Source organism: Ranitomeya imitator, chromosome 5, assembly GCF_032444005.1.
Source record: "Ranitomeya imitator isolate aRanImi1 chromosome 5, aRanImi1.pri, whole genome shotgun sequence".
Lineage (NCBI taxonomy): Eukaryota > Metazoa > Chordata > Amphibia > Anura > Dendrobatidae > Ranitomeya > Ranitomeya imitator.
This window is the reverse complement of record NC_091286.1, coordinates 49,604,466-49,629,284: the sequence shown is the minus strand read 5'-3', so window position 1 is coordinate 49,629,284 and position 24,819 is coordinate 49,604,466. Positions and strand designations below refer to the sequence as shown.

The 24,819-nt window shown below is 46.6% G+C and overlaps 1 protein-coding gene across 1 annotated transcript in view; it reads right to left on the bottom strand.

Annotated features, from left to right (window-relative positions):
* The window catches only part of PPP1R21 (protein phosphatase 1 regulatory subunit 21), a 134,290-nt gene that overhangs the window by 89,908 nt on the left and 19,563 nt on the right, over positions 1-24,819 (bottom strand). The window contains exons 6-7 of the mRNA XM_069768652.1: positions 21,284-21,342; positions 10,719-10,813 (exon numbers count right to left, since the gene is read on the bottom strand). Of these exons, the coding sequence (XP_069624753.1) occupies positions 10,719-10,813; positions 21,284-21,342 (154 nt within the window). The remainder of the gene's footprint in view (positions 1-10,718; positions 10,814-21,283; positions 21,343-24,819) is intronic.

Sequence of the window (24,819 nt, the reverse complement as noted above, 5' to 3'; positions counted from 1 at the left end):
CATTAACCACCAAACTGCTTGTGCTGTAGCGATTTCCACTGCCCAACACCACCTTCGGTGTGCAGGGACAGTGGAAGCTACATTTTTTTTTTTTTTCCCCCTCAGCGCTGTAGCTCATTGGGCTGCCCTAGAAGGCTCCCTGATAGCTGCATTGCTGTGTGTACGCCGCTGTGCAAACCAACTGCTTTTTTCAAAGCACAAATCCTCTTGTTCCTTCCTTTCTGCACAGCTATCTTGTTTGTTTGTCCACACTTTTTATTTAATTTGTGCATCAGTCCACTCCTTATTGCTGCCTGCCATACCTGGCTGAGATTACTGCAGAGAGATAGTAATTGAAGGACACTCCCTGTTTTTTTTTTTTTTTTTTTTGTGGGAGATTAAGATTGACATTTCTGCTAGAGTGCCATCCCTGTGTGTGCCATCTCTCACTCAGTGGGCCATAGAAAGCCTATTTATTTTTTTGCTTGACTTGGGTTATAAAATCTACCTGAAAAAATCACTACATCAATCAGTGGGAGAAAAATATTGGCCTCAGGGCTTGTGTGCCACTCCTTACTCCTGTGTGCATCATCTCTCACTCAGTGGGCCATAGGAAGCATTTTTTTTTTTTATTTGTTTTCTAAATTCTCCCTGAAAAAATCATTTTATTTTATTTGGTTTCTAAATTCTTCCTCAAAAAATCATTTTATTCTATTTTTTTTTTCCTAAAGTCTCCCTGAAAAAACAAAAAAAACAAACAAATCAGTGGGAGATTAATATTGCCCTTTCTGCTTGTGTGCCAGTCTTGACTCCTGGGTGTGCCATCTCTCTCTCTCTCTCCAATTGTGGGCCATAGAAAGCCTATTATTTTTTTTAGCTTGATTTGGGTTCCAAAATCTACCTGAAAAAATCACTACATCAATCAGTGGGAGATAAATATTGGCCTCTGGGCTTGTGTGCCACTCCTGACTCCTGTGTGCGTCATCTCTCACTCAGTGGGCCATAGAAAGCCTTTTTTTGTTTTATTTGTTTTCTAAATTCTCCCTGAAAAAATCATTTTATTTTATTTGGTTTCTAAATTCTTCCTCAAAAAATCATTTTATTCTATTTTTTTTTTCCTAAAGTCTCCCTTAAAAAAAAAAAAAATCAAATCAGTGGGAGATTAATATTTACATTTGTGCTTCAGTGACAGTCCTGCGTGTGTGGCATCTCTCTCATTTGTTGCCACCAACAACAGAGTGTGTAACATTGTGCCTGATTTTCGTTGTGGTCTCACTCACCTGTAAAGGGGTAGCTAAATCATACTGAAGTTATAGCTCACCGTGTAATTTGTGTGACAGCAACAAATACCGTTAGTTTGTTTACGTTTTTAAAACAATGAGGAAGTATGGTGGAAGAGGTCGTGGCCGGGGGCGTTCATTGTCAGCTGGTAATGAGGGTAGTGGTAGTGGTGGAGCATCAGCTGGTCGTGGGAAAAAAAATATTGCACCTAAGTCTGGAGCTGTGGAGCCAGGTTCGTCGTCTGGCTACACAAGGCCTCGAACGCTCCCTTTTCTGGGAGTAGGAAAACCGCTTTTAAAGCCGGAGCAGCAAGAGCAAGTTTTGGCTTATCTTGCTGACTCAGCCTCTAGCTCTTTTGCCTCCTCTCGTGAAACTGGTAAATGTCAAAGCAGCGCGTCGTTAGTGGATGTTCACGGTCAGGGACAAGTCGCTTCCTTGTCCTCTTCAGCAAAAACAACAACAGAGAAGAATGCAGCAGGCGACACAACGGGTTACTCCATGGAGCTCTTTACACATACCGTCCCTGGCTTAGAAAGTGAAGCAGTTAACAGTCCATGCCCATTACAAGTTGAATCTGACATGGAGTGCACTGATGCACAGCCACAGCCAGACTACTATGCTGGTCCTTTGACTCAGACCACAACATTGCCCTCGCAGGGTAATGATCAAGAATCAGACCCTGACGAGACTATGTTGCCCCATCACGAACGCTATACCACCGACCGACACGGTGACACAGACGAAGTTGCACACGAGCTACAAGAAGAGGTAATAGATGACCCAGTTCTTGACCCCGATTGGCAGCCATTGGGGGAACAGGGTGCAGGCGGCAGCAGTTCTGAAGCGTAGGAGGAGGGGCCGCAGCAGGCATCAACATCGCAACAGGTTCCATCTGCCGGGCCCGTATCTTGCCCAAAACGCGTGGCAAAGCCAAAACCTGTTGGAGGACAGCGTGGCCATCCGGTTAAAGCTCAGTCTGCAATGCCTGAAAAGGTATCCGATGCTAGAAAGAGTGCAGTCTGGCATTTTTTTAAACAACATCCAATTGATCAGCGCAAAGTCATCTGTCAAAAATGTTCAACTACCTTAAGCAGAGGACAGAATCTGAAAAGTCTCAATACAAGTTGCATGCATAGACATTTAACCACCATGCATTTGCAAGCCTGGACTAACTACCAAACGTCCCTTAAGGTTGTAGCACCCTCGGCCAATGAAGCTAGTCAGCAACGCAACATCCCTTCCGGCAGTGTAGGGCCACCATTTTCCGCACCACCTGCAGTATCTGTGCAGGTTTCTTTGCCAGGCCAAAGCAGTCAGGGTCAGGGAATCACCAGTTTCGTAGTAGGAAACACTGCATCTAGGGCACCGGTGGCAACAATACCATCTCCCACCGTCTCTCAGTCTGCCATGTCCACCGGCACCCCCGCTAGTTCCACGATCTCCAGCTCTCCCGTCCAGCTCACCCTACATGAGACTATGGTTAGAAAAAGGAAGTACTTAGCCTCGCATCCGCGTACACAGGGTTTGAACGCACACATAGCTAGACTAATCTCGTTAGAGATGATGCCCTACCGGTTAGTTGAAAGCGAAGCTTTCAAAGCCCTGATGGACTACGCTGTACCACGCTACGAGCTACCCAGTCGACACTTTTTTTCCAGAAAAGCCATCCCAGCCCTCCACCAGCATGTTAAAGAGCGCATCGTCCATGCACTCAGGCAATCTGTGAGCACAAAGGTGCACCTGACAACAGATGCATGGACCAGTAGGCATGGCCAGGGACGTTACGTGTCCATCACGGCACACTGGGTAAATGTGGTGGATGCAGGGTCCACAGGGGACAGCAAGTTTGGGACAGTTCTGCCTAGCCCACGGTCTAGGAAACAATTGGCTGTAGCCGTTCGCACCCCCTCCTCCTCCTCTTCGTCTTCCTGCAGAAGCGAGAGCTTGTCCACAGACCGCAGTCGCACAACCACTCCATCCGCAGCTGCCACTGTTGCACACCAGGTCTCCCATTATGGGGCAGCTACTGGCAAACGTCAGCAGGCTGTATTGGCTATGAAGTGTTTGGGCGACAACAGACACACCGCGGAAGTTCTGTCCGAGTTCTTGCAGAAAGAAACGCAGTCGTGGCTGGGCACTGTAGATCTTCAGGCAGGCAAGGTAGTGAGTGATAACGGAAGGAATTTCATGGCTGCCATCTCCCTTTCCCAACTGAAACACATTCCTTGCCTGGCTCACACCTTAAACCTGGTGGTGCAGTGCTTCCTGAAAAGTTATCCGGGGTTATCCGACCTGCTCCTCAAAGTGCGTGGACTTTGCTCACATATCCGCCGTTCGCCCGTACACTCCAGCCGTATGCAGACCTATCAGCGTTCTTTGAACCTTCCCCAGCATCGCCTAATCATAGACGTTGCAACAAGGTGGAACTCAACACTGCACATGCTTCAGAGACTGTGTGAACAGAGGCGGGCTGTTATGTTTTTGTGGGAGGATACACATACACGGGCAGGCAGTAGGATGGCAGACATGGAGTTGTCAGGTGTGCAGTGGTCGAAGATTCAAGACATGTGCCAAGTCCTTCAGTGTTTTGAGGAATGCACACGGCTGGTTAGTGCAGACAACGCCATAATAAGCATGAGCATCCCCCTAATGCGTCTGCTGATGCAAAGTTTGACACACATAAAGGATCAGGCGTCTGCAGCTGAGGAAGAGGAAAGCCTTGATGACAGTCAGCCATTGTCTGGCCAGGGCAGTGTACAGGACGAGGTAGCGGGCGAAGAGGAGGAGGACGAGGAGGATGATGGGGATGATTATATTTTTAATGAGGAAGCTTTTCCGGGGCCACTGGAAATTGGTGGCGCGGCAAGGCCGGGTTCTGGTTTTTTGAGGGACACAAGTGACGTGGATTTGCCTGAAACTGCCCCTCAACCAAGCACAACCGCAGATTTGAGAACTGGAACTTTGGCCCACATGGCGGATTATGCCTTACGTATCCTCAAAAGGGACACACGCATAACTAAAATGATGAATGATGACGATTACTGGTTGGCCTGCCTCCTTGATCCTCGCTATAAAGGCAAATTGCAAAATATAATGCCACATGAGAACTTGGAACTAATATTAGCAACCAAACAATCAACTCTTGTTGACCGTTTGCTTCTGGCATTCCCTGCACACAGCGCCCGTGATCGTTCTCACACGAGCTGCAGGGGCCAGCAGACCAGAGGTGTTAGAGGGGCAGAAATCAGAAGTGGCGTTGGCCAGAGGGGTTTTCTGACCAGGTTGTGGAGTGATTTTGCTATGACCGCAGACAGGACAGGTACTGCAGCATCAATTCAAAGTGACAGGAGACAACATTTGTCCAGTATGGTTACAAACTATTTTTCATCCCTTATCGATGTTCTCCCTCAACCGTCATTCCCATTTGATTACTGGGCATCAAAATTAGACACCTGGCCAGAATTGGCAGAATATGCATTGCAGGAGCTTGCTTGCCCGGCAGCTAGTGTCCTATCAGAAAGAGTATTCAGTGCTGCAGGTTCAATACTAACAGAAAAAAGGACTCGTCTGGCTACCCAAAATGTAGATGATCTAACCTTCATTAAAATGAACCACAACTGGATTTCGAAATCTTTTGCCCCACCTTGCCCGGCTGACACCTAGCTTTCCTATGAAAAGGTCTTGCCTGTGGACTATTCTGAATGCCTTTTCCAATCTCGTAATTTTCTGCACCTGATTGTCCAGCATACGACATGTTTACACCTCACTAAATGGCCAAACTCCCCACACAGGGCCGTGGTATCGACACTTGGCGACAGCACCCGTGAGAGTGCAGTTTGTCTGAAGAGGTGGGTGAGCCCGCTTTTGGTCGACGGCACTGCCACTGGGTCCCTCCTAGTACAATAAAGTGTCTCTGGCGGTGGTGGTGCGCACCCAACGTCAGACACACCGTTGTAATATGAGGGGCCCTGGGCCTGTACCGCCGGCCACAAGACAGTTTCCCCCCACCCCAGCTCAAACAGTGCTCTACCACTTGCAAAATAATCCCAATGTTTAGTCTATGCGCTGACATCCTTCAATGCCTGCCACTGACAATACCATTGTATTGACATTTTTGTTATGTTAGGCCTTCGATGCCTGTCTGTGGTCACTCCTTCCACTAGGCCTCCACTGACCACACCACTGCTGCCCGTGTACCCCTGTAACCAATTTAAAATTGCCTACAGCCATGTGTTATTATTTTAGGCCTTTGATGCCTGTCTGCGGTCACTCCTTCCACTAGGCCTCCACTGACCACACCACTGCTGCCCGTGTACCCCTGGAACCAATTTAAAATTGCCTACAGCCATGTGTTATTATTTTAGGCCTTCGATGCCTGTCTGCGGTCACTCCTTCCACTAGGCCTCCACTGACCACACCACTGCTGCCCGTGTACCCCTGGAACCAATTTAAAATTGCCTACAGCCATGTGTTATTATTTTAGGCCTTCGATGCCTGTCTGCGGTCACTCCTTCCACTAGGCCTCCACTGACCACACCACTGCTGCCCGTGTACCCCTGGAACCAATTTAAAATTGCCTACAGCCATGTGTTATTATTTTAGGCCTTCGATGCCTGTCTGCGGTGACTCCTTCCACTAGGCCTCCACTGACCACACCACTGCTGCCCGTGTACCCCTGGAACCAATTTAAAATTGCCTACAGCCATGTGTTATTATTTTAGGCCTTCGATGCCTGTCTGCGGTCACTCCTTCCACTAGGCCTCCACTGACCACACCACTGCTGCCCGTGTACCCCTGGAACCAATTTAAAATTGCCTACAGCCATGTGTTATTATTTTAGGCCTTCGATGCCTGTCTGCGGTGACTCCTTCCACTAGGCCTCCACTGACCACACCACTGCTGCCCGTGTACCCCTGGAACCAACATCAGAAAATATAAAAATAAGTATTTTGCTTATAAAAAAGAAAATACTGGAGAGATATCAAATGCAGACATTTTAACATTAAAAACAAACACATACAACAAAAATCTGGTACAGTACTAAAAATGGCCACCAGCTACAATAACTTTCTCCTGCAAGTAGTTAACTGAAAGGTTTTTTCAATTTTAAACACAGATATGGCATACACCGAGTGTTGTCCTTTTGCGTCTTCTTTATATTATTGCCAAGAAGATGCAAAACAATGAAAATAATAAAATCATTATTTACCAAAAAAATAGAGTAAGTCAAAACCACATTGCAAATAAACATTCATTACAAATAAAGAAGCAGGGCGCGTCCGAGGGTGAGTATATACCTAATAAGAATATAATCACCCTCGGACGCGCCCTGCTTCTTTCCGACAGCCTTCCTTCCTAAGAATCAGCCCTTCCGTGGTGTAGAGAGAGGGTTTGTTACACTCCAAGGTGTTCCCCAGGTTTCCTCTCCATTGCTTCGATCTTCCGGCTCTCGTTTAGTAGTTGTTGGAAACTACGCTGCATTAGGCCTACAAATTGGGTATGGGGTGTAGAGAGATGGTGTGTTACACTCCAAGGTGTTCCCCAGGTTTCCTCTCCATTGCTTCGATCTTCCGGCTCTCGTTTAGTAGTTGTTGGAAACTACGCTGCATTAGGCCTACAAATTGGGTATGGGGTGTAGAGAGATGGTGTGTTACACTCCAAGGTGTTCCCCAGGTTTCCTCTCCATTGCTTCGATCTTCCGGCTCTCGTTTAGTAGTTGTTGGAAACTACGCTGCATTAGGCCTACAAATTGGGTATGGGGTGTAGAGAGATGGTGTGTTCCACTGTAGAGAGATGGTGTGTTCCACTCCAAGGTGTTCCCCAGGTTTCCTCGCCAATGCTTCGATCATCATGCTCTCGTTTAGTAGTTGTTGGAAACTACGCTGCATTAGACCTACAAATTGGGTATGGGGTGTAGAGAGATGGTGTGTTCCACTCCAAGGTGTTCTCCAGGTTGCCTTTCCTGAACTTCTATCTTCAGGCTCTCATTAAATTGTGGTTAAACGGAACAACTGCATTTGGCGTACTAGTTGGTTTGGGGCCTACTATCGGTGTCTGCCGCTCCTTGCTGTTCTCCTGGTTTCCTGTCCTGAAATTCCGTTTTCAGGCGCTCGTTAAGTAGTTATTAATGTTAGACTGCATTTGGCCTACTAGTTGGGTTGGGGCCTACTATCGGTGTCTGCCACTCCTTGCTGTTCTCCTCCACTGAACAAAGCTGTGCCGCCTGTTTACTACTGTTGCCAATTTTGAACTGCATTTCGACTACTTACTGATTTGGGCCTACTCTCTGTGTCAGCCTCTCATTCCAGTTGTCCTCCACTGCAATGCCCCCTGATTAGTCCTGTGTTACCAATTTTGAACTGCATTTAGCCCACTTTATTCTTTGGGCCTATATCTGTGTTTCCTCCTCATCCTGCCCATTGCCCAGCCAGTGATAGATGAGTCTGCTGGTACATTGACCCATAACGCAACATTTCCCGTGCACGCTACACTGCAAGATTGTGACCCTGCTGAAAGTCAGGTCCCCCTTCCCGCATACCATACCACCTTACACGGGGACAAACAGGAAGGTGCAGATGAAAGTGCAGGTTCCTTCATCAGGTGGGGGGAGGAATACTAGTTGGCGACGTCACTGGCACAGGGCCTCTCATAGTACGCAAAAGTGTTGCTGCCGGTGGGAGGCGCCCCCGCCGTGCAAACACACCGCTGTACTTTGAGGGGCCCTGTGCCAGTGCCAATGCCAACGAGTGGGCCCCCCCTGCTTGCTCAGGTTCACAGCACTTGCAAAGTTGAAATACTTACCTCTCCCTGCTCCACTGCCGTGACGTGGTCCAGATTTCCTGGGCCCACTAATTACTTGAACCAGCCCTACCCACCACAACTTTAGCCAAATGACCCCCAATTTCAAATGCCTTCCAATTATTATAAGGTAAATTACGCTTGACAAGCTTCATTAAGAAGAATGGATGGTTTTGACATTAAAATGGGCACTCTAGGTGTTTTCCTGGCCCCCACTCACTGCCGACTATGCTGCCCCATTGACTTGCATTGGGTTTCGTGTTTCGGTCGATCCCGACTTTACGTCATAATCGGCCGATTTCACTCGACCCGACTTTTGAGATAGTCGGGTTTCGCGAAACCCGGCTCGACTCTAAAAAGGTCAAGGTCGCTCAACTCTACTCCTGACCACTGAGGGTCTTGAAAAAGCCGATAGTGGAAGTGACGGGTGATGTGCGTCTGACTCCCACTGACCCGATACTGATGACCTAGTGGATAGATCATCCATGTCCTGGACAATCAACAACTCCTTTTAATTTCTTTTAGTCTTCGTTTCACAATTCCCGATGAAATTCGATGATTTTCTAGTCTGACCCCGATACTCTGACAAGCAAACTTGATTCTATTGAAACAACATTTTCCGAATAAAGGATCGCGAGCTCCATCAAGTGTCTACCAGTCATGGACAAGTGAAAAGTCAGGGCTTAAATAGGAGTCTATAAGCGCAAAACGACTGTACAAACCAAGCACTGATGCTTAGGGCACCTATGGCACGGCTGAACAGTTCAGCGCATCTCCCGACCTCCTCATGCTCCTGTAAAGCCTGCGCTGTAAATCAAACGAGAAAAGAAAGAGGATAGATAAAAAAAAAGTGGGCAGGTGTCCTGAACTGCTCGGTCACACCAAGGGTGCATTTATCTCATGTGCTTGGTTTGAGCAGTCATTTTGTGCTGTCAGACTCGTCTAGAAGGCAGCAGTTGACATTAGGGGAAATGTAATTTACATCACAGTCATTGAAATCTACGGCCGACCATTAATTTTATGGATGGGCTGGGTCTGTCAGCATATCATAGCTATGATGGACACTGGACACATAGAAATACAGATAAAACTCAGCTATAACATTGCTGGGGAACTTTTTGTTTTTTCCCCCATCGTGCAGTCCATCTGTTATTCCTCCTGAAAATCTTGGCTTCCTTGACAACTGGGCATACAATCAAGAGGGGGGTGTCTCTGTGCAGTTGGCCAGGGAATGTATTGGCACCAGGAGAATGGGAACATTAGAAGTCGGTATACTCCTATATCTCCAGGATATAGAGTAAGAGCTCTAAAACAAGTCTGTGTAGCACAGAGTGGCAGCCGGTTGTACAGTAGGCCGAAATTTTTGTGGTCATTCAGCACATGTAACAACAAATATTCCTGGAATACGTGCAGGTTCTAAATTAAGAATATTTAGCCAATCGTTATGTAAGAATTATAGGCACTTCAAGCATTATGTTGAGTTACTCAATCTTTGACCACAGTTCTTCTACGAACATCACAGGGTTGTAACTGGTTGCGACTAGTTCTGAGTTGATGGCACTGCTGGACTTCTTCCGATTTGGATGGAAGGTAATCGTGAGGAGTCTCATCTGCTGCACTAAGCTTCCTTGGCTAAACACTGCATTTATGGTCCTCAATGTTGACCACTTCTTGGTGCATCTTCTAAAATGCTTGGAATAAAAGGAGGTGGTGACCACTCCATTTTTTTCTCTTTGGGATTGCCCTTTTTTGGGGGGAGTCTAATAAAGGTTAAATGGAGCGGTGGTGTGTTAGTTTGGCCACTGCTCCATCTTAATGTTTAGTAAGGAGAATAACCCTTCAATAGTTAGTCTGTCAGCCCCCAAAACGGTGACGCCCAGACGTGTAGCTGAGCAGCCGCAGCAGAGGAGAGATGGGAGAGAGCCGTGTGAAGGCCGCTCGGCTCCAGGCACTCCGACAACAAGATCAGACACAAGTGCTCTCTTCCGAGACTACGCTCTGAGCAAGCCAATGCTGATAATCACCAGGGAGGGGAAAAAAGGGATCCAAACTCAGTGGGAGGAACGGTGCTCAGTCACAGAGCCCACTAAATAGCATATGGAAATAATGAGTATTTTCTACATATTTATACAAAGAGATGATGATAGTCTAGGGACTGAAAGACTCCCCCTTTAAGGAATCTGTCTATGAAGCGGCTGCAGCATATTTACCCTCTTGTACCTATGCTTATTTCTATTACTGAAAGCTTCCGCTCCATCTCTCCCCCGTGTCAGTCCTCACTGTCGATCTTGCATTGTGTTCCTGAAGCTGTAATATCAGGTTTTACACGTACCCTCCAAACAATCCCTAAAACGAAAACTCAGCATCCACAAACCGCTTCTTTTCTTTACATCTGTAGCGCCGTGTGTGCGTATATTACCCGATACACTGATAAATGACGCCTAATAGTCAACCAACTCAGCGTTAGGATATCAAAGGCGAGACGGGCTGGAAGTCGCCCAGCGGGACTCTGACACTTCTTTTATTCACGGCTTACTTAAACTATTTTTTCCAAGTTATACATCACCAGAAAAGCAGCGTTTATAGCAGCTGGAGATCAATGAAGTGCCGCACTTGAGAAAAAGAGCGCTCCATCACCGGAATAGCACAGGATTACTTACTTGTATCATTGAACGGTACTTTCTCACTGACGATTCCCAGAGACTCCTCCAGTCTACAGCTCAGGTCCGAATGAAGAGTCTTCAGCTGATTCTGGCTGATGAGGGAAAGAGAAAACAAAAACATTTTGGAGACGGAAAACACACACTTTTATAAAGGGATTTTCCTGGACAAACATGTTGATGACCTATCCGAAAATCAGAACCCCTAGCGCCCCTCACACCTATCAGCTGCTTGAACCATGGCTGAAGAGACACAGTGTATGGCGTAGAAACAGCACAGCGCCACACACAGTACTGGACGTTCATGGGTACTGCAGCTCATCTCGGATGGGTCATCAATACTTCACTCCTGGACAAACCTTTAACAAGAATTTACAACATAAGGCTGCATGTACATGTATACCTTTACATCGCTCCTTTACTTGCTATAGAAGTATATGTAAGAATTAGATGGTGGCCCAATTCCAACGCATCGGGTATTCTAGAATATGTATGTAGTTTATTAATTAAGTTTTCAGAATAATGTAATTTATACACAAGATTCTGCTACCCGCGACCAATTAGCGAAGCGTGGTTCAAATTCCGCGCCAATTTGCGGGCAGACTGCGCCTGTCACTGATTGTTCGCGATCAGTGAAGCCAGGGCCGGCTCCAGGTTTTTGAGGGCCCCGGGCGAAAGAGACCAAGTGGGCCCCCCTCTTTAACACATACCACGATTCATGATGCACAGATGCAGCAGAGAAATATAGCACAGCCAAGTAGCGTATAACACAGCCCACTTAGTATATAGCACAGCCACGCAGTATATTGCCCAGCCACATAGTATATAGCCGAGCCCACGTAGTATATAGCCAAGCCCACGTAGTATATTGCCGAGCCCACGTAATATATATAGCACACAGATGTAGTATATAACAATGCCCATGCAGTATATAACACAGGCCACATAGTATAGAGCACAGCGATGTAGTATATTGCCCAGCCACATAATATATACCACAGCCACGTAGTATATAGCACAGCCCACATAGTATATAGCACAGAGATGTAGTATATAACACAGCCCACGCAGTATATAGCAATGTGGGCACCATATCCCTGCTAAAAAAAAGAATTAAAACAAAAAATAGTTGTATACTCACCATCTGTCGGCCCCCGGATCCAGGCGAGGCGTTTACCGATGCTCCTCGCGAAGCTCCGGTCCCAAGAGTGCATTGCGGTCTCGCGAGATGATGACGTAGCGGTCTCGTGAGACTGTTACGTCATCATCTCACGAGACCGCAATGCATGGACCGGTCACCGAAGCGTCGCAAGGAGCGGGAAAGGCCTGGGCTGCAACCAGGGGGCTGACGGAGGGTGAGTATATAATGATTTTTTATTTTTTTTAAATTATTTTTAACATTCGATATTTTTACTATTGATGCTGCATAGGCAAACTCAAACTCCAGGAATGAAGCGCAAGAGCCCATCAGGGGAACACAAAACAGGGATTTTTGTGTACTCACCGTAAAATCCTTTTCTCCGAGCCAATCATTGGGTGACACAGGACCATGGGTGTTATGCTGCTGCCACTAGGAGGACACTAAGTAATACAGAAAAAAAAAGCTCCTCCCGTGCAGTATACACCCTCCTGCTGGCTCCAAGTGAACCAGTTCGGTAACAAAGCAGTAGGAGCTTAACATTTAACCAGGATGAGCTATGTAAAAACCAAACCAACACTGAAAACCAAAGCTGTTCGGCTAACAGGGTGGGTGCTGTGTCCCCCAATGATTGGCTCGGAGAAAAGGATTTTACGGTGAGTACACAAAAATCCCTGTTTCTCCAATCCCTTATTGGGGGACACAGGACCATGGGACGTCCTGAAGCAGTCCCTGAGTGGGGAACAATCAACTGTAATTGCGCCTTGTACCCACAGGTTACAGATGCGGCACAGCTGCCTGCCAAATTCGTCTGCCGACGGTCGCATCTGCCGAGGCCTGAGAATGAATATGGTAATATTTTGTAAACGTATGCAGACTGGACCAGGTCGCAGCTCTGCAAACTTGTGCTGCCGAAGCTTGGTGCCGGATGGCCCAAGACGCACCCACTGACAGAGTGGAATGAGCCTTAATCCCTGCTGGGACAGGAAGACCTCTGAATCCGTAGGACTCCTGAATTGCTGAATGAATCCATTTGGCTATTGTTGCCTTGGAAGCAGGAAACCCCTTCCTTAGCACTTCCGGGAGCACAAACAGGGCATCAGACCTGCGAAAGGACGCCATCCACGAGACGTATCTCTTGAGAGCTCTCACCAAATCAAGTGTGTGGAGAGTGCCTTCTTGATGCGATGTACTGGTGCCGGACAGAGAGACGGTAAGACAGTCTCAAGATTGAGATGAAAGGATGATACAACTTTTGGCAAATAGGACGGGGATGTTCTCAAAACCACCTTATCCTGATGAAAATTCAGGAACGGAACTTGACAAGACAAAGCCGCCAGCTCTGAGACTCGTCTAATGGACGTGACCGCAACCAGGAAGGCAACCTTCCATGAAAGAAAGGACAGGGAAACCTCCTGTAGAGGTCCGAAAAGAGCTTCTTGCTAGGCTCCGGGGACCAGATTAAGGTCTCATGGTTCCAACGGCATCTTATAGGGTGGCACCTTATGGGAGACTCCCTGAATGAACGTCTTTACTTGTAATCTGTTGGCAATCCTGCGTTGGAACAGAACGGACAGGGCTGAAATCTGCCCCTTGAGAGAACTAAGGGCGAGACCTAAGTCCAAACCTGTTTGTAAAAAGTCGAGGAAGGAAGGAATGGAAAATTTAAGGAGAAAATCCCCGGTCGTTGCACCAGGAAAAGAAGGTTTTCCAAGTGCGATGATAAAAGCGCATAGACGCAGGCTTTCTAGCACTGATCATGGTAGAGATGACTTCTGGAGAGAAACCTGTCTGGGTTAGAACCCAGGACTCAACGGCCATGCCGTCAAACACCAGGCCTCGGAGTTCTGGTGGTAAATGGGGCCCTGTGATAGCAGGTGTGCGCGATTCAGTAATCGCAAGGGAACATCGGCGACTAATTGAACTAGTTCCGCGTACCACGCCCGGCGCGGCCAACCTGGCGCAATCAGGATTACCGGTACTCCCTCTGCTCTGATCTTCTTGATGACTCTCGGCAGTAAGGGGAACGGGGGAAATATGTATGGAAGCCGAAAATGATGCCACGGGAGTACGAGTGCCCGGTCTGGACCCCCTGGTTCCTGACTGCCTATGCCTGCCTCTCCATGAAGGGGAAGGTTTGTAAGAGGTCTGGGGACCTCTACCCTACGTTGTGCCCGGCCAGGTCCGGAAGATATGGAAGTAGAGGACCTATTTGAGTTGGAACGAAAAAAAAAAAAAAAATCGGGACCGAAGAGGGCCGAAAGTTTCTGTTGTGGGAGAAGTTTACTCGGAAATTAATAGATAGAGTTTTTCGCCAAAAAGGCATTCGCTCTGATATGGTAAAGAAGTCAATGACTTTTTGGAAGCAGAATTCGCTCGCCAGTCCCTTAGCCATAAGGACCTCCGAATGGTGATTGCGTTTGCTGCTGCTTGAGAAGCGCAGTCAGCGGCATCCAGAGACGTGGTCACTAGAAAATCTCCAGCTCTGGCTGAGTAGCAAGGTCTGCTACCTCGGGGGAAGATTGGTATCCAGAACAGCTGAAGACCTCAGCCCAATGGGTCATAGCCTTAGCCACCCACGTAGCGGCAAAAGATGGAAAGAGTGCGGCTGCTGAGGCTTCAAAAGCTGAACGAGCCATTAAAAATGTGACCAATCTTTTCTTAGATCAGGAGCAAAGGGATATTTTGACTCCATGGGCTTTTGCCCTGTGAACCGTTTATCTGGACGGATCCTATGAGATTCAACGATTTATTTAAATTTGGGATAATTGGCGAACACTCTGTGAGCCCGCTTGGTCCTCTTAAAGGACACAGCATGATACATTTTAGATAAAAGGTTCCTCATCTACCTTCAGGGCCTTGTTTACCGACTCAATGAGAGAGTCGAGAGTCTCCTGATCGCGTTGAAATTCCTGATCTCGGGACGTGTCAGAATCGCCCTCTGAGCCAGGTTCTCTACTAGCCCCAAGGGAGGGAGAGCGAGAAATGGAACTCTCAGAACCTGATTCCCGGTGATGGACTGGGGACAAGGCATGAGTCCTTTTCCTGGAAGAGCGAGAGCTCCTTGGTAAGGTACGACCCCTAGTGTACAAGGGGTTCTGATCATCGGAAGCGTTATCCGTAAAGGTGCCCTGGTTAGAGGAAGGGTCTCGGAACGAGTCTAACGCTTTGGCCAGGGATGCCATACACCGGGTAAGGGAGGTAGTACACTCAGGGGGACTAGGCTCACTCGGTTCATTATCAGTAACAGGTGGTTCCTGAGCAGTCACCGGTTCACAAGCTGAGTATAACGCAGTATTGTGACCCCAGGGAAAAGATACCTTACAAGCGGTACAAGCAGCAAAATACACAGTGTGGGTTTTCCCAGACTTTTTGTTAGGCTTTGATTGAGACAGTGTAGCCTTGAGGAGAGCGCTTACTAGCAGGGGAAGGGTGAAGCTAGGTTTCTGCAGCTTACCAGGTCCTGTGTCTTGAGAACCTGGGGGAGGTCCGCAGTGTATGCCCAGAAATCGCTAGTCCTGAAGGCTGTGATTCAAAAAGGCTGGAGCAGCGCTGCAGCATCAGCCCTGTGGGTGTCCAAAGATGGCCGCCGAGATCAGGAACAGAACGTGCTTCTCGCAGAACGGGAAGCGCCAGAGAGTGGGTGGCAGTAACCGCCGGTGGGCGGAGCCAACGTCCTGGCCTGGTGAGAGAGAAGCCGGGGGCGGTTGCGGCCTGTAGCGCCGTGGCCGCTATTTGTGCAGACCGACATGACCCACACACCTGGGCTTTAAGGTATATGCAGACCTCCCTTATCCTAGGGACCAGGACCCCCCAGTGCCTCGGCCCCGCAGGTGTACTCACGGTAGATGCGGTGGGCCGGTGCTCAATCCACCGTCACCATAGTCAGGGAGGGGGTGGAGAGCTTTTGCCGCCATCCATCATCCGCTATAATAGTGGTGATGTAGTGGGGGGCTGCAGGGACGCCATAAACATCAAGTCCAGCTATGCACCTGGCTCCAGGAGAGGTAAATGGAGGGCTACTCCATGTGGTCACTTGCTATAGAGGGGGGAGATCAGAACGCGAAGGAACCGCCGTCCGTAAGGTGAGCTCAGGGCTGGCATCCAACGGTGCAGGAAAGGGTACGGGGAGGGACGCTCCGCGTTTTCGCCTGTTGATGATTCGGGGGAGATCGGAACCTAGAAAAGGGAAAAATAGTTAAGGGAAGAATAGGATAAAAATAAAAACGGTGGGCTCTGAAAGCAGACCCAAGTGCCTCCTACAGACACTAAGCAAGAACTGGTTCACCTGGAGCCAGCAGGAGGGCATATATTGCAGGGAAGGAGCTATTCTTTCTGTATTGCTTGGTGTCCTCCTGGTGGCAGCGGCATAGCACCCATGGTCCTGTGTCCCCCAATGAGGCGTAGGAGAAAAGGGAGCGATGTTCCCTAATGAACGCTACAACATTTTATTTTATGGTGAGCATTAAAAATCCTCTTTTCTCAGTCACTTCATTGAGGGACATCAGAAACTAGAGACACAATAAAGCAGTCCCTAAGCAGACAAGAATAAGCAGACTGTCAGACCACAGGATGAGATATCATAGGTTGCAGCACCCTACTGGCAAACCCACATTCATGGATGCAAAAGTGCGCACCCTAAAAACTTCCAGAATGTGTGGCTTGAAGTCCATGTTGTGGCCTTGCAGATCTGAAGCGCTGAGGTCTGATGACGCACCGCCCATGAGGCCCCCACAACCTGAGTGGAGTTGTGTGCGGGCATCCTGAAGGGAGGGCTCACAGCCTTATAACAATAAGTCTCGAGAATGGAAGACCGAATGCTGCACTGAAATAGTTGCCTTTGAAGTGGGTGGATTTTTGCATGCTCCATCAGAGGGTGAAAAATAAGACACTCATAAGTCTGAAGGGAGAAGTGATGGACAAGAAGAGATGGGCACAACTGACAACATGGAGCTTGTGAAGAGATGGGATGGTCAGATGCAAAAGAAAGGAAGTAATAATTTTTGTTAAGGCAAGAGAAGGCCATCTTGAGGAGGGAAGGTCATGGTGCAAGGCCACAATGTCTTTAGAGCAGCATGAGAGCTTGGAATTCCAAGACCCTTCTGATGGACTAGACAGCGACAAGGAAAACCACTTTCCAGGTCAGAGAGTGGTCAGGTGAGATGTGGAAGAGCAAGAGAAGCCTGTCCTGGAGAACAAATCTTCTTGCCAAATATTGAGTCCTTGCACTATGCCGTTCTGGTGGGCCTACGAATGGGTATGGACTTTCAGCCTCAGGGCTCACTCACACATCAGATTTTCAATGATAGCATCCGTACCTCTGATTGTCTATGGGGCCCATTCACATGTCCGTGACTTTTCATGGACCAAGTGGTCCACAGAATATTATGGAGACATGTCCGAATTTGATCCAAGGAATCATGATTGATAATGCAAGTCAAAAAAATGTGACTGTATTCAGATGACACGCGAGTGCGGTCCAATTTTCAAGGGCTGTCAGAAAGGAAAAGGTGGAGAAACTTTTTTTTTTTTTTTTTAATTCCCTACATACAAGAAAAAAGTATGACACTCAGACCCTGACCCAGACTCAAACTCTGATCAGAATTATCGGTCTGTTTTACTCCCAAATGTAAAAAAATCGGATGTGTGAATGAGCCCCTATGGAGCTGGATTCTCCATAGGGGCAGATGTGGTAGTCCTGCAATCAGGAAGGGATAGAGGAGCGACAGAGGGACAGTGGCCTGCGCAGCCTATCCACCTGACCGGACATGAACTCAGAGTGGGAAAGTTTCTGAACATTTTCCCACGCTGTCAAGTTCACCTCAGGCGGGTCCAACTACCACTGACGTCTCTGAGCATGCACAGACTCCCCGCCTGACCCGCGGCGGACTGACAAAAACTTTCCCACAATACACAGTTCATGTCCGGTCAGGCGGGCAGGCAGCTTTCATTCATTCCTCCGTGGTTCACAGCCCGGCCGGTAGCATTAGTTGTAAACTATTTAACTCCTTGAGATGGATTGCAGCGTGGAACTTGACTGTACAGCAGCGCAGACACGTATGGGATATTGTTGATTTTTCATTTTGGAACTTTTTACAGAAGAACGAGGGCTTCGTTTGGATTCAGAGTGCAATAAAGATGCAAAACCTGTGTGTTTCATTAAAAGACTTTATTCTTAATGTGTGTGTGTGTGTGTGTGTGTGTGTGTATTTTTAACCCTTTCATACTATTGGATTAATAATGGATAGGCTTAATGTCACCACCTTACAATAGCAAGGTGATATTAACCCCTTATTACCCCATATGCCACTGCTACAGGGCAGTGGGAAGAGAGAGGCTAAGTGCCAGAATAGGCGCATCTTACAGATGAGCCTTTTCTGTGGTGGCTGTGGGCAGATTTTTTTAGCCAGGGGGAAACTAACCATGGTTCCTCTCTAGGCTATTAATATCTGCCCTCAGTCTCTGGCTTTCCCACTCTGGTGGAGAAAATTGCGCGGGAGGCCATGCCAGTGTTTTCCGTGATTTAACCCTTTATTTTAATAGCTAGAGCCCCCATATTTTGCACACAGACACTTGGAACATTATTAGTGAAGAATATGTTAAAAAATAAGGGATATGAAATGATTTCTCTGTATGTAAACCATGTCTCATATCCTGTTGGCTTCTGCAATGATTTTACAGAATCCGACAATTGAATTATCGGCTATTCTGCTACCTAACTCTCTATGAATTATAAAGAGATATACATACCTTCTCATTTAAAGATTTTTCTGTATTTTCATGACTATGAAAATTGTACATTCACACTGAAGGCATCAAAACAATGAATTAACATATGTGTAATTATGTGGAAACAACTGAAATTATGGCTCATATTCTAGGTTCTTCAAAGTAGCCACCTTTTGCTTTGATTGCTTTGCACACTCTTGGCATTCTCTTGATGAGCTTCAGGAGGTAGTCACCGGGAATGGTCTTCCAACAATCTTGAAGGAGTTCCCAAAGATGCTCAGCACTTGTTGGCCCTTTTGTCTTCACTCTGCGGTCCAGCTCACCCCAAACCATCTCGATTGGGTTCAGGTCTGGTGACTGTGGAGGTTAGGTCATCTGGCGTAGCACCCCATCACTCTCCTTCTTGGTCAAATAGCCCTTACACAGCCTGGAGGTGTGTTTGGGGTCATTGTCCTGTTGAAAAATAAAGGATGGTGCAACTAAACGCAAACCAGATGGAATAGCATGCCGCTGCAAGATGCTGTGGTAGCCATGCTCGTTGAGTATGCCTTCAATTTTGAATAAATCCCAACAGTGTCACCAGCAAAGCACCCCCACACCATCACACCTCCTCCTCCATGCTTCACAGTGGCAACCATCTGTTCACCTTTTCTGCGTCGCACAAAGACACGGTGGTTGGAACCAAAGATCTCAAATTTGGACTCATCAGACCAAAGCACAGATTTCCACTGGTCTTATGTCCATTCCTTGTGTTCTTTAGCCCAAACAAGTCTCTCCTGCTTGTTGCCTGTCCTTAGCAGTGGTTTCCTAGCAGCTATTTTGCCATGAAGGCCTGCTGCACAAAGTCTCCTCTTAACAGTTGTTGTAGAGATGTGTCTGCTGCTTGAACTCTGTTTCATTGACCTGGTCTCTAATCGGAGCTGCTGTTAACTTGCAATTTCTTAGGCTGGTGATTCGGATAAACTTATCCTCAGAAGCAGAGGTGACTCTTGGTCTTCCTTTCCTGGGACGATCCTCATGTGAGCCAGTTTCTTTGTAGCGCTTGATGGTTTTCCCAATTTTTTGGACTGACTGACCTTCATTTCTTAAAGTAATGATGGCCACTTGTTTTTCTTTACTTAGAATTTGTATTATGGCAAGAAAAAAGCAGCTAACAGTCTATTCAGTAGGACTATCAGCTGTGTATCCACCAGACTTCTGCACAACACAACTGATGGCCCAAATACCATTTATAAGGCAATAAATCCCACTTATTAAACCTGACAGGGCACACCTGTGAAGTGAAAACCATTCCCGGTGACTACCTCTTGAAACTCATCAAGAGAATTCCAAGAGTGTGCAAAGCAGTCACCAAGCAAAAGGTGGCTACTTTGAAGAACCTAGAATATAAGACATAATTTCAGTTGCTGCACACTTTTTTGTTAAGTATATAATTCCACATGTGTTATTTCGTAGTTTTGATGCTTTCAGTGTGAATGTACAATTTTCATAGTCATGAAAATACAGAAAAATCTTTATATATACACACACATACACATATACACACACACACACACGTACACACATACATACACATACAGTTGTGCTCAGAGGTTTACATACCCCGGCGCCTTTTTTTCCCCCAGAGGAAAAAACCTTCCAGTTCCTGTAGATTCCTGGGCGGTCTAGCATGAACTGCACGACGTAAACTATTTTTCTGGCAGTTGTGGATGAAGTTTTTGTTGATCTTCCTGACCGTGGTTTTGTTTTTACAAAGCCCCTGATTTTCCATTTGTTAATCACAGTTGGAACGCCGCTGACTGGCATTATCAATTCATTGGATATCTTTTTGCATCCCTTTCCTGTTTTATACAGTTAAACTACCTTTTCCCGCAGATCCGTTGATAATTCTTTTGCTTTCTCCATTACTCACAATCCAGAAACATCAGTGGCTGGATGAAAGATGCAAGAGTCTGTCTGGATCTCAGAAACTCACTCAGCTTTTATGCACACACACACACACACTGATTACAAGCAAACAGGTCACAGGTGAGGATGTTACCTTTAGTAGCCATTCAAACCCATTTGTGTCAACTTCTGGGCATGTTATCATGCAAAAATCACCAGGGTATGTGATCTTTTGATCAGGGTCATTTGGATGTTTTGGGTTGCCATTGTGATTTAAAAAGCGAAAACACAATAGTTTGACAATAAATGGCTTCACCCAACCACTAACCATGATGAAGAAGAAAAGAAAAAAAAAAAGCACAAAAACAAAGCTGCCTGTTCATAATGAGGTCAATGGCCGTGCTTTCATTTTCCTTTCGAGACCCTGAGTTAACTCTGATCCAGGGGGTCAGAAAAAATTATTGTCACATGGTAAGGCAATAGAGGACAGAATGTGTCAAGAATGGACAACGGTTGTCCAATACGTACTGTGGAGAAAATAAATAAATATATATCACCATGTATTAAAAAGCATTTCGTAATACATTAACAGCACTCCCCCTTCAGAGGTGATGGGCGATACATAGCTGCCCACCATCCTGATCCCAGCTGGGGCTGAGCGCGCTCTGCCCTGCCCATGATACTGTATCTCACAGTCCTGTATTTGGACCTTCATATCCCAGGACCAAAGTTCCAGTTTTCTAGTGCCGCACTGGAAGTTTCTTCCTAAGACATTGCAGCCGATCCCTGTCCTCCATTCCTGCACACTTACCAGTCTTCTGACCGCAGTCTGCACTCTTTCGCCTCTTTCTCCAGCCCTTGAGCTTTTACCTGAGGAGGCAACATAGACATGACATGAAAGTGCACGGCCAAGATTTATGCTACAGTTCACATCACCGGGGAATAAATAATGAATGTGAGTGATGCAAGTCTGAGCTCTTAGTATGCAGGCAGAATAATCTGCAGCCCAGGTACTAGGATATGCATCATTGGGTCATTATTGGGTAATCTATAATGTTTTGGTTTTGTTTTTTTAGCTATTGTGAAACAAATTTTGTAGTTTTTTTCTATTCTAATTTCTGAACATGATTATTGGGGCAGCCATGTGCCTGTTTTCAGCAGTTTAGAGTTCTACTTTACTCACCAGTGGACACAGACAAGTGGGTCCCTGTGCAATAACAGTATATGGACCCTTGATAGTCCAATAGAACGCAAAATTCCACCCGCTTTGTAGCTGGTAGTGGCCCCCTTACCTCTTGGGTCCCTGTGTAGGTGCACCACCAATGATATGTCCACCCCTGACTTCATTGCAGTCACAAGGACCATAGAAAACCCGCAGTCAGCAAACGGCTGATTGACTTTTATGGGGGAGTGTTGTAGGCATGCTTTGTGACTCATGCAGTGGTCACCGTGCAGAGAGGGGAGCTGTCACACTACCGGATATGAATGGTGGATCCCATGTAATGTACATTAAGGTGTTACCAGTCATTGCAATCCTGCCTGTGATAATATAGTGACTGCTAAGACGTGAGCTCTACAGAACAGGAGGCGTCAGCCTATTTTGAGGACCAATAAACAGTGTGAAATGTGCAAGATTTCAAAAATTGTTCCAAATATATATTATTAACCCCTAAAGGTACCGTCACATTTAGCGACGCTGCAGCGATATAGACAACGATGCCGATCGCTGCAGCGTCGCTGTTTAGGTCGTTGTGTGGTCGCTGGAGAGCTGTCACACAGACAGCTCTCCAGCGACCAACGATGCCGAAGTCCCCGGGTAACCAGGGTAAACATCGGGTTACTAAGCGCAGGGCCGCGCTTAGTAACCCGATGTTTACCCTGGTTACCATTGTAAAAGTAAAAAAAAAACACAAACAGTACATCCGGTGTCTGTCCCCCGGCGTTAGCTTCCCTGCACTGTGTCAGCACCGGCCGGCCGTAAAGCAGAGCGGTGACGTCACCGCTGCGCTCTGCTTTACGGCCGGCTGGCGCTGACAGTGCAGGGAAGCTAACGCCGGGGGACAGACACCGGAATTTAAGTATGTACTGTGTTTTTTTAACTTTTACAATGGTAACCAGGGTAAACATCGGGTTACTAAGCGCGGCCCTGCGCTTAGTAACCCGATGTTTACCCTGATTACAAGTGAAGACATCACTGGATCGGCGTCACACACGCCGATTCAGCGATGTCAGCGGGTGATCCAGTGACGAAACAAAGATCTGGCCTTCTAGCTCTGACCAGCGATGTCACAGCAGGATCCAGATCGCTGCTGCGTGTCAAACAACGATATCGCTATCCAGGACGCTGCAACGTCACGGATCGCGATCGTTATCGTTATAAAGTTGCTTAGTGTGAAGGTACATTTAGAGACAGAGCCAATTTTTACAATTCTGACCACTGTTACTTTATGAGGTTATAACTCTGGAACGCTTTAACGGATCCCGAAGATTCTGAGAATGTTTTTTCGTGACATATTGTACTTCATGTTAGTGGTAACATTTCTTCGATATTACTTGCGATTATTTATGAAAAAAACGGAAATATGGCGAAAATTTTTACAATTTTGCAATTTTCAAACTTTGTATTTTTAGGCCCATAAATCAGAGAGATATGTCACAAAAAATAATTAATAAATAACATTTCCCACATGTCTACTTTACATCAGCATAATTTTGGAACCAAAATTTTTTTTTGTTAGGGAGTTGTAAGGGTTAAAAGTTGACCAGCAATTTCTCATTTTTACAACACCATTTTTTTTTTTTTTTTTTTTTTTTTTTTTAGGGACCACATCACATTTGAAGTCATTTTGAGGGGTCTATATGATAGAAAATACCCAAGTGTGACACCATTCTAAAAACTGCACCCCTCAAGGTGCTCAAAACCACATTCAGGAAGTTTATTAACCCTTTACGTGCTTCACAAGAACTGAAAAAACGTGGAAGGAAAAAATGAACATTTAACTTTTTTTTGCAAACATTTTACTTCAGAACCATTTTTTTTTTAATTTTCACAAGTGAAAAAAAAAAGAAATTTAACCATAAATTTTGTTGTGCAATTTCTCCTGAATACGCAGATACCCCATATGTGGGGGTAAACCACTGTTTGGGCGCACTACAGAGCTTGGAAGAGAAGGAGCGCCGTTTGACTTTTTCAATGCAGAATTGGCTGGAATTGAGATCGGACGCCATGTCACGTTTAGAGAGCCCCTGATGTGCTTAAACAGTGGAAACCCCCCACAAGTGACACCATTTTGGAAACTAGACCCCTTAAGGAACTTATCTAGATGTGTGGTGAGCGCTTTAAACCCCCAGGTGCTTCACAGAAGTTTATAACGTAGAGCCGTGAAAAAAAAAAAAAAAAAAAAAAAAAAAAATCGCATTTGTTTACGCAAAAAAAAGGAGATTTTTGTGTACTCACCATAAAATTTCTTTCTCTTAGCCTCTAATTGGGGGACACAGGACTATGGGTGTTATGCTGCTGTCCACTAGAAGGCGACACTATGCATAATCTGAAAAAGATTAACCGTGGCTCCTCCTCCAGTATACACCCCTGGACGGCGTCAGCCTTCTCCAGTTTTGTGCAAAAGCAGTAGGAGGAACGTGACATGAATAACATGACCATGCCTATAAGAACGCAACTATGTACGAGCTCAAACAAACAATATGAGAACTCGACAGTAACAACGGCCCAGAAAGGCAACAGGGTTGGAGCTGTGTCCCCCAATTAGAGGCTAAGAGAAAGATTTTACGGTGAGTACACAAAAATCTGCTTTACTCTGTCGCCTCATTGGGGGACACAGGACCATGGGACGTCCCAAAGCAGTCCCTGGGTGGGAAGCAATGGACGAATATTGTGCAGACAGGCTGCTACCCAGGCTCGTGTCCGCTGAGGACTGGGTATAAACCTTGTAGTGTTTAGTAAACGTGTGTAGGCTAGTCCAAGTAGCTGCCTTACACACATGTTGTGCCGAAGCCTGGTGCCGAAAGGCCCAGCAGGCCCCTACCGCCAGTGTAGAGTGTGCCGTAATACCGGCTGGAAGAGGAGAATTCTTAGGGCGGTAGGCATCTTGTATAGTGGATTTGATCCACCTGGAAATGGTAGCTTTGGAAACTGGCAGACCCTTGTGGCCGCTGTTGTGAATTCTGTGGCTGAATTCACTCCTGTGGTCACAAGTGGTACTGCAGCTTCTGAGCTTCCTCCCTCAGGTGTTCTGGTGAGCTCGTTGGCTGCTTTGTTATTTAACTCCACCTGATTCTGTCTTCCTTGCTCCTTGTCAATGTTCCAGTGTTGGATCTGAGCTTCTGGAT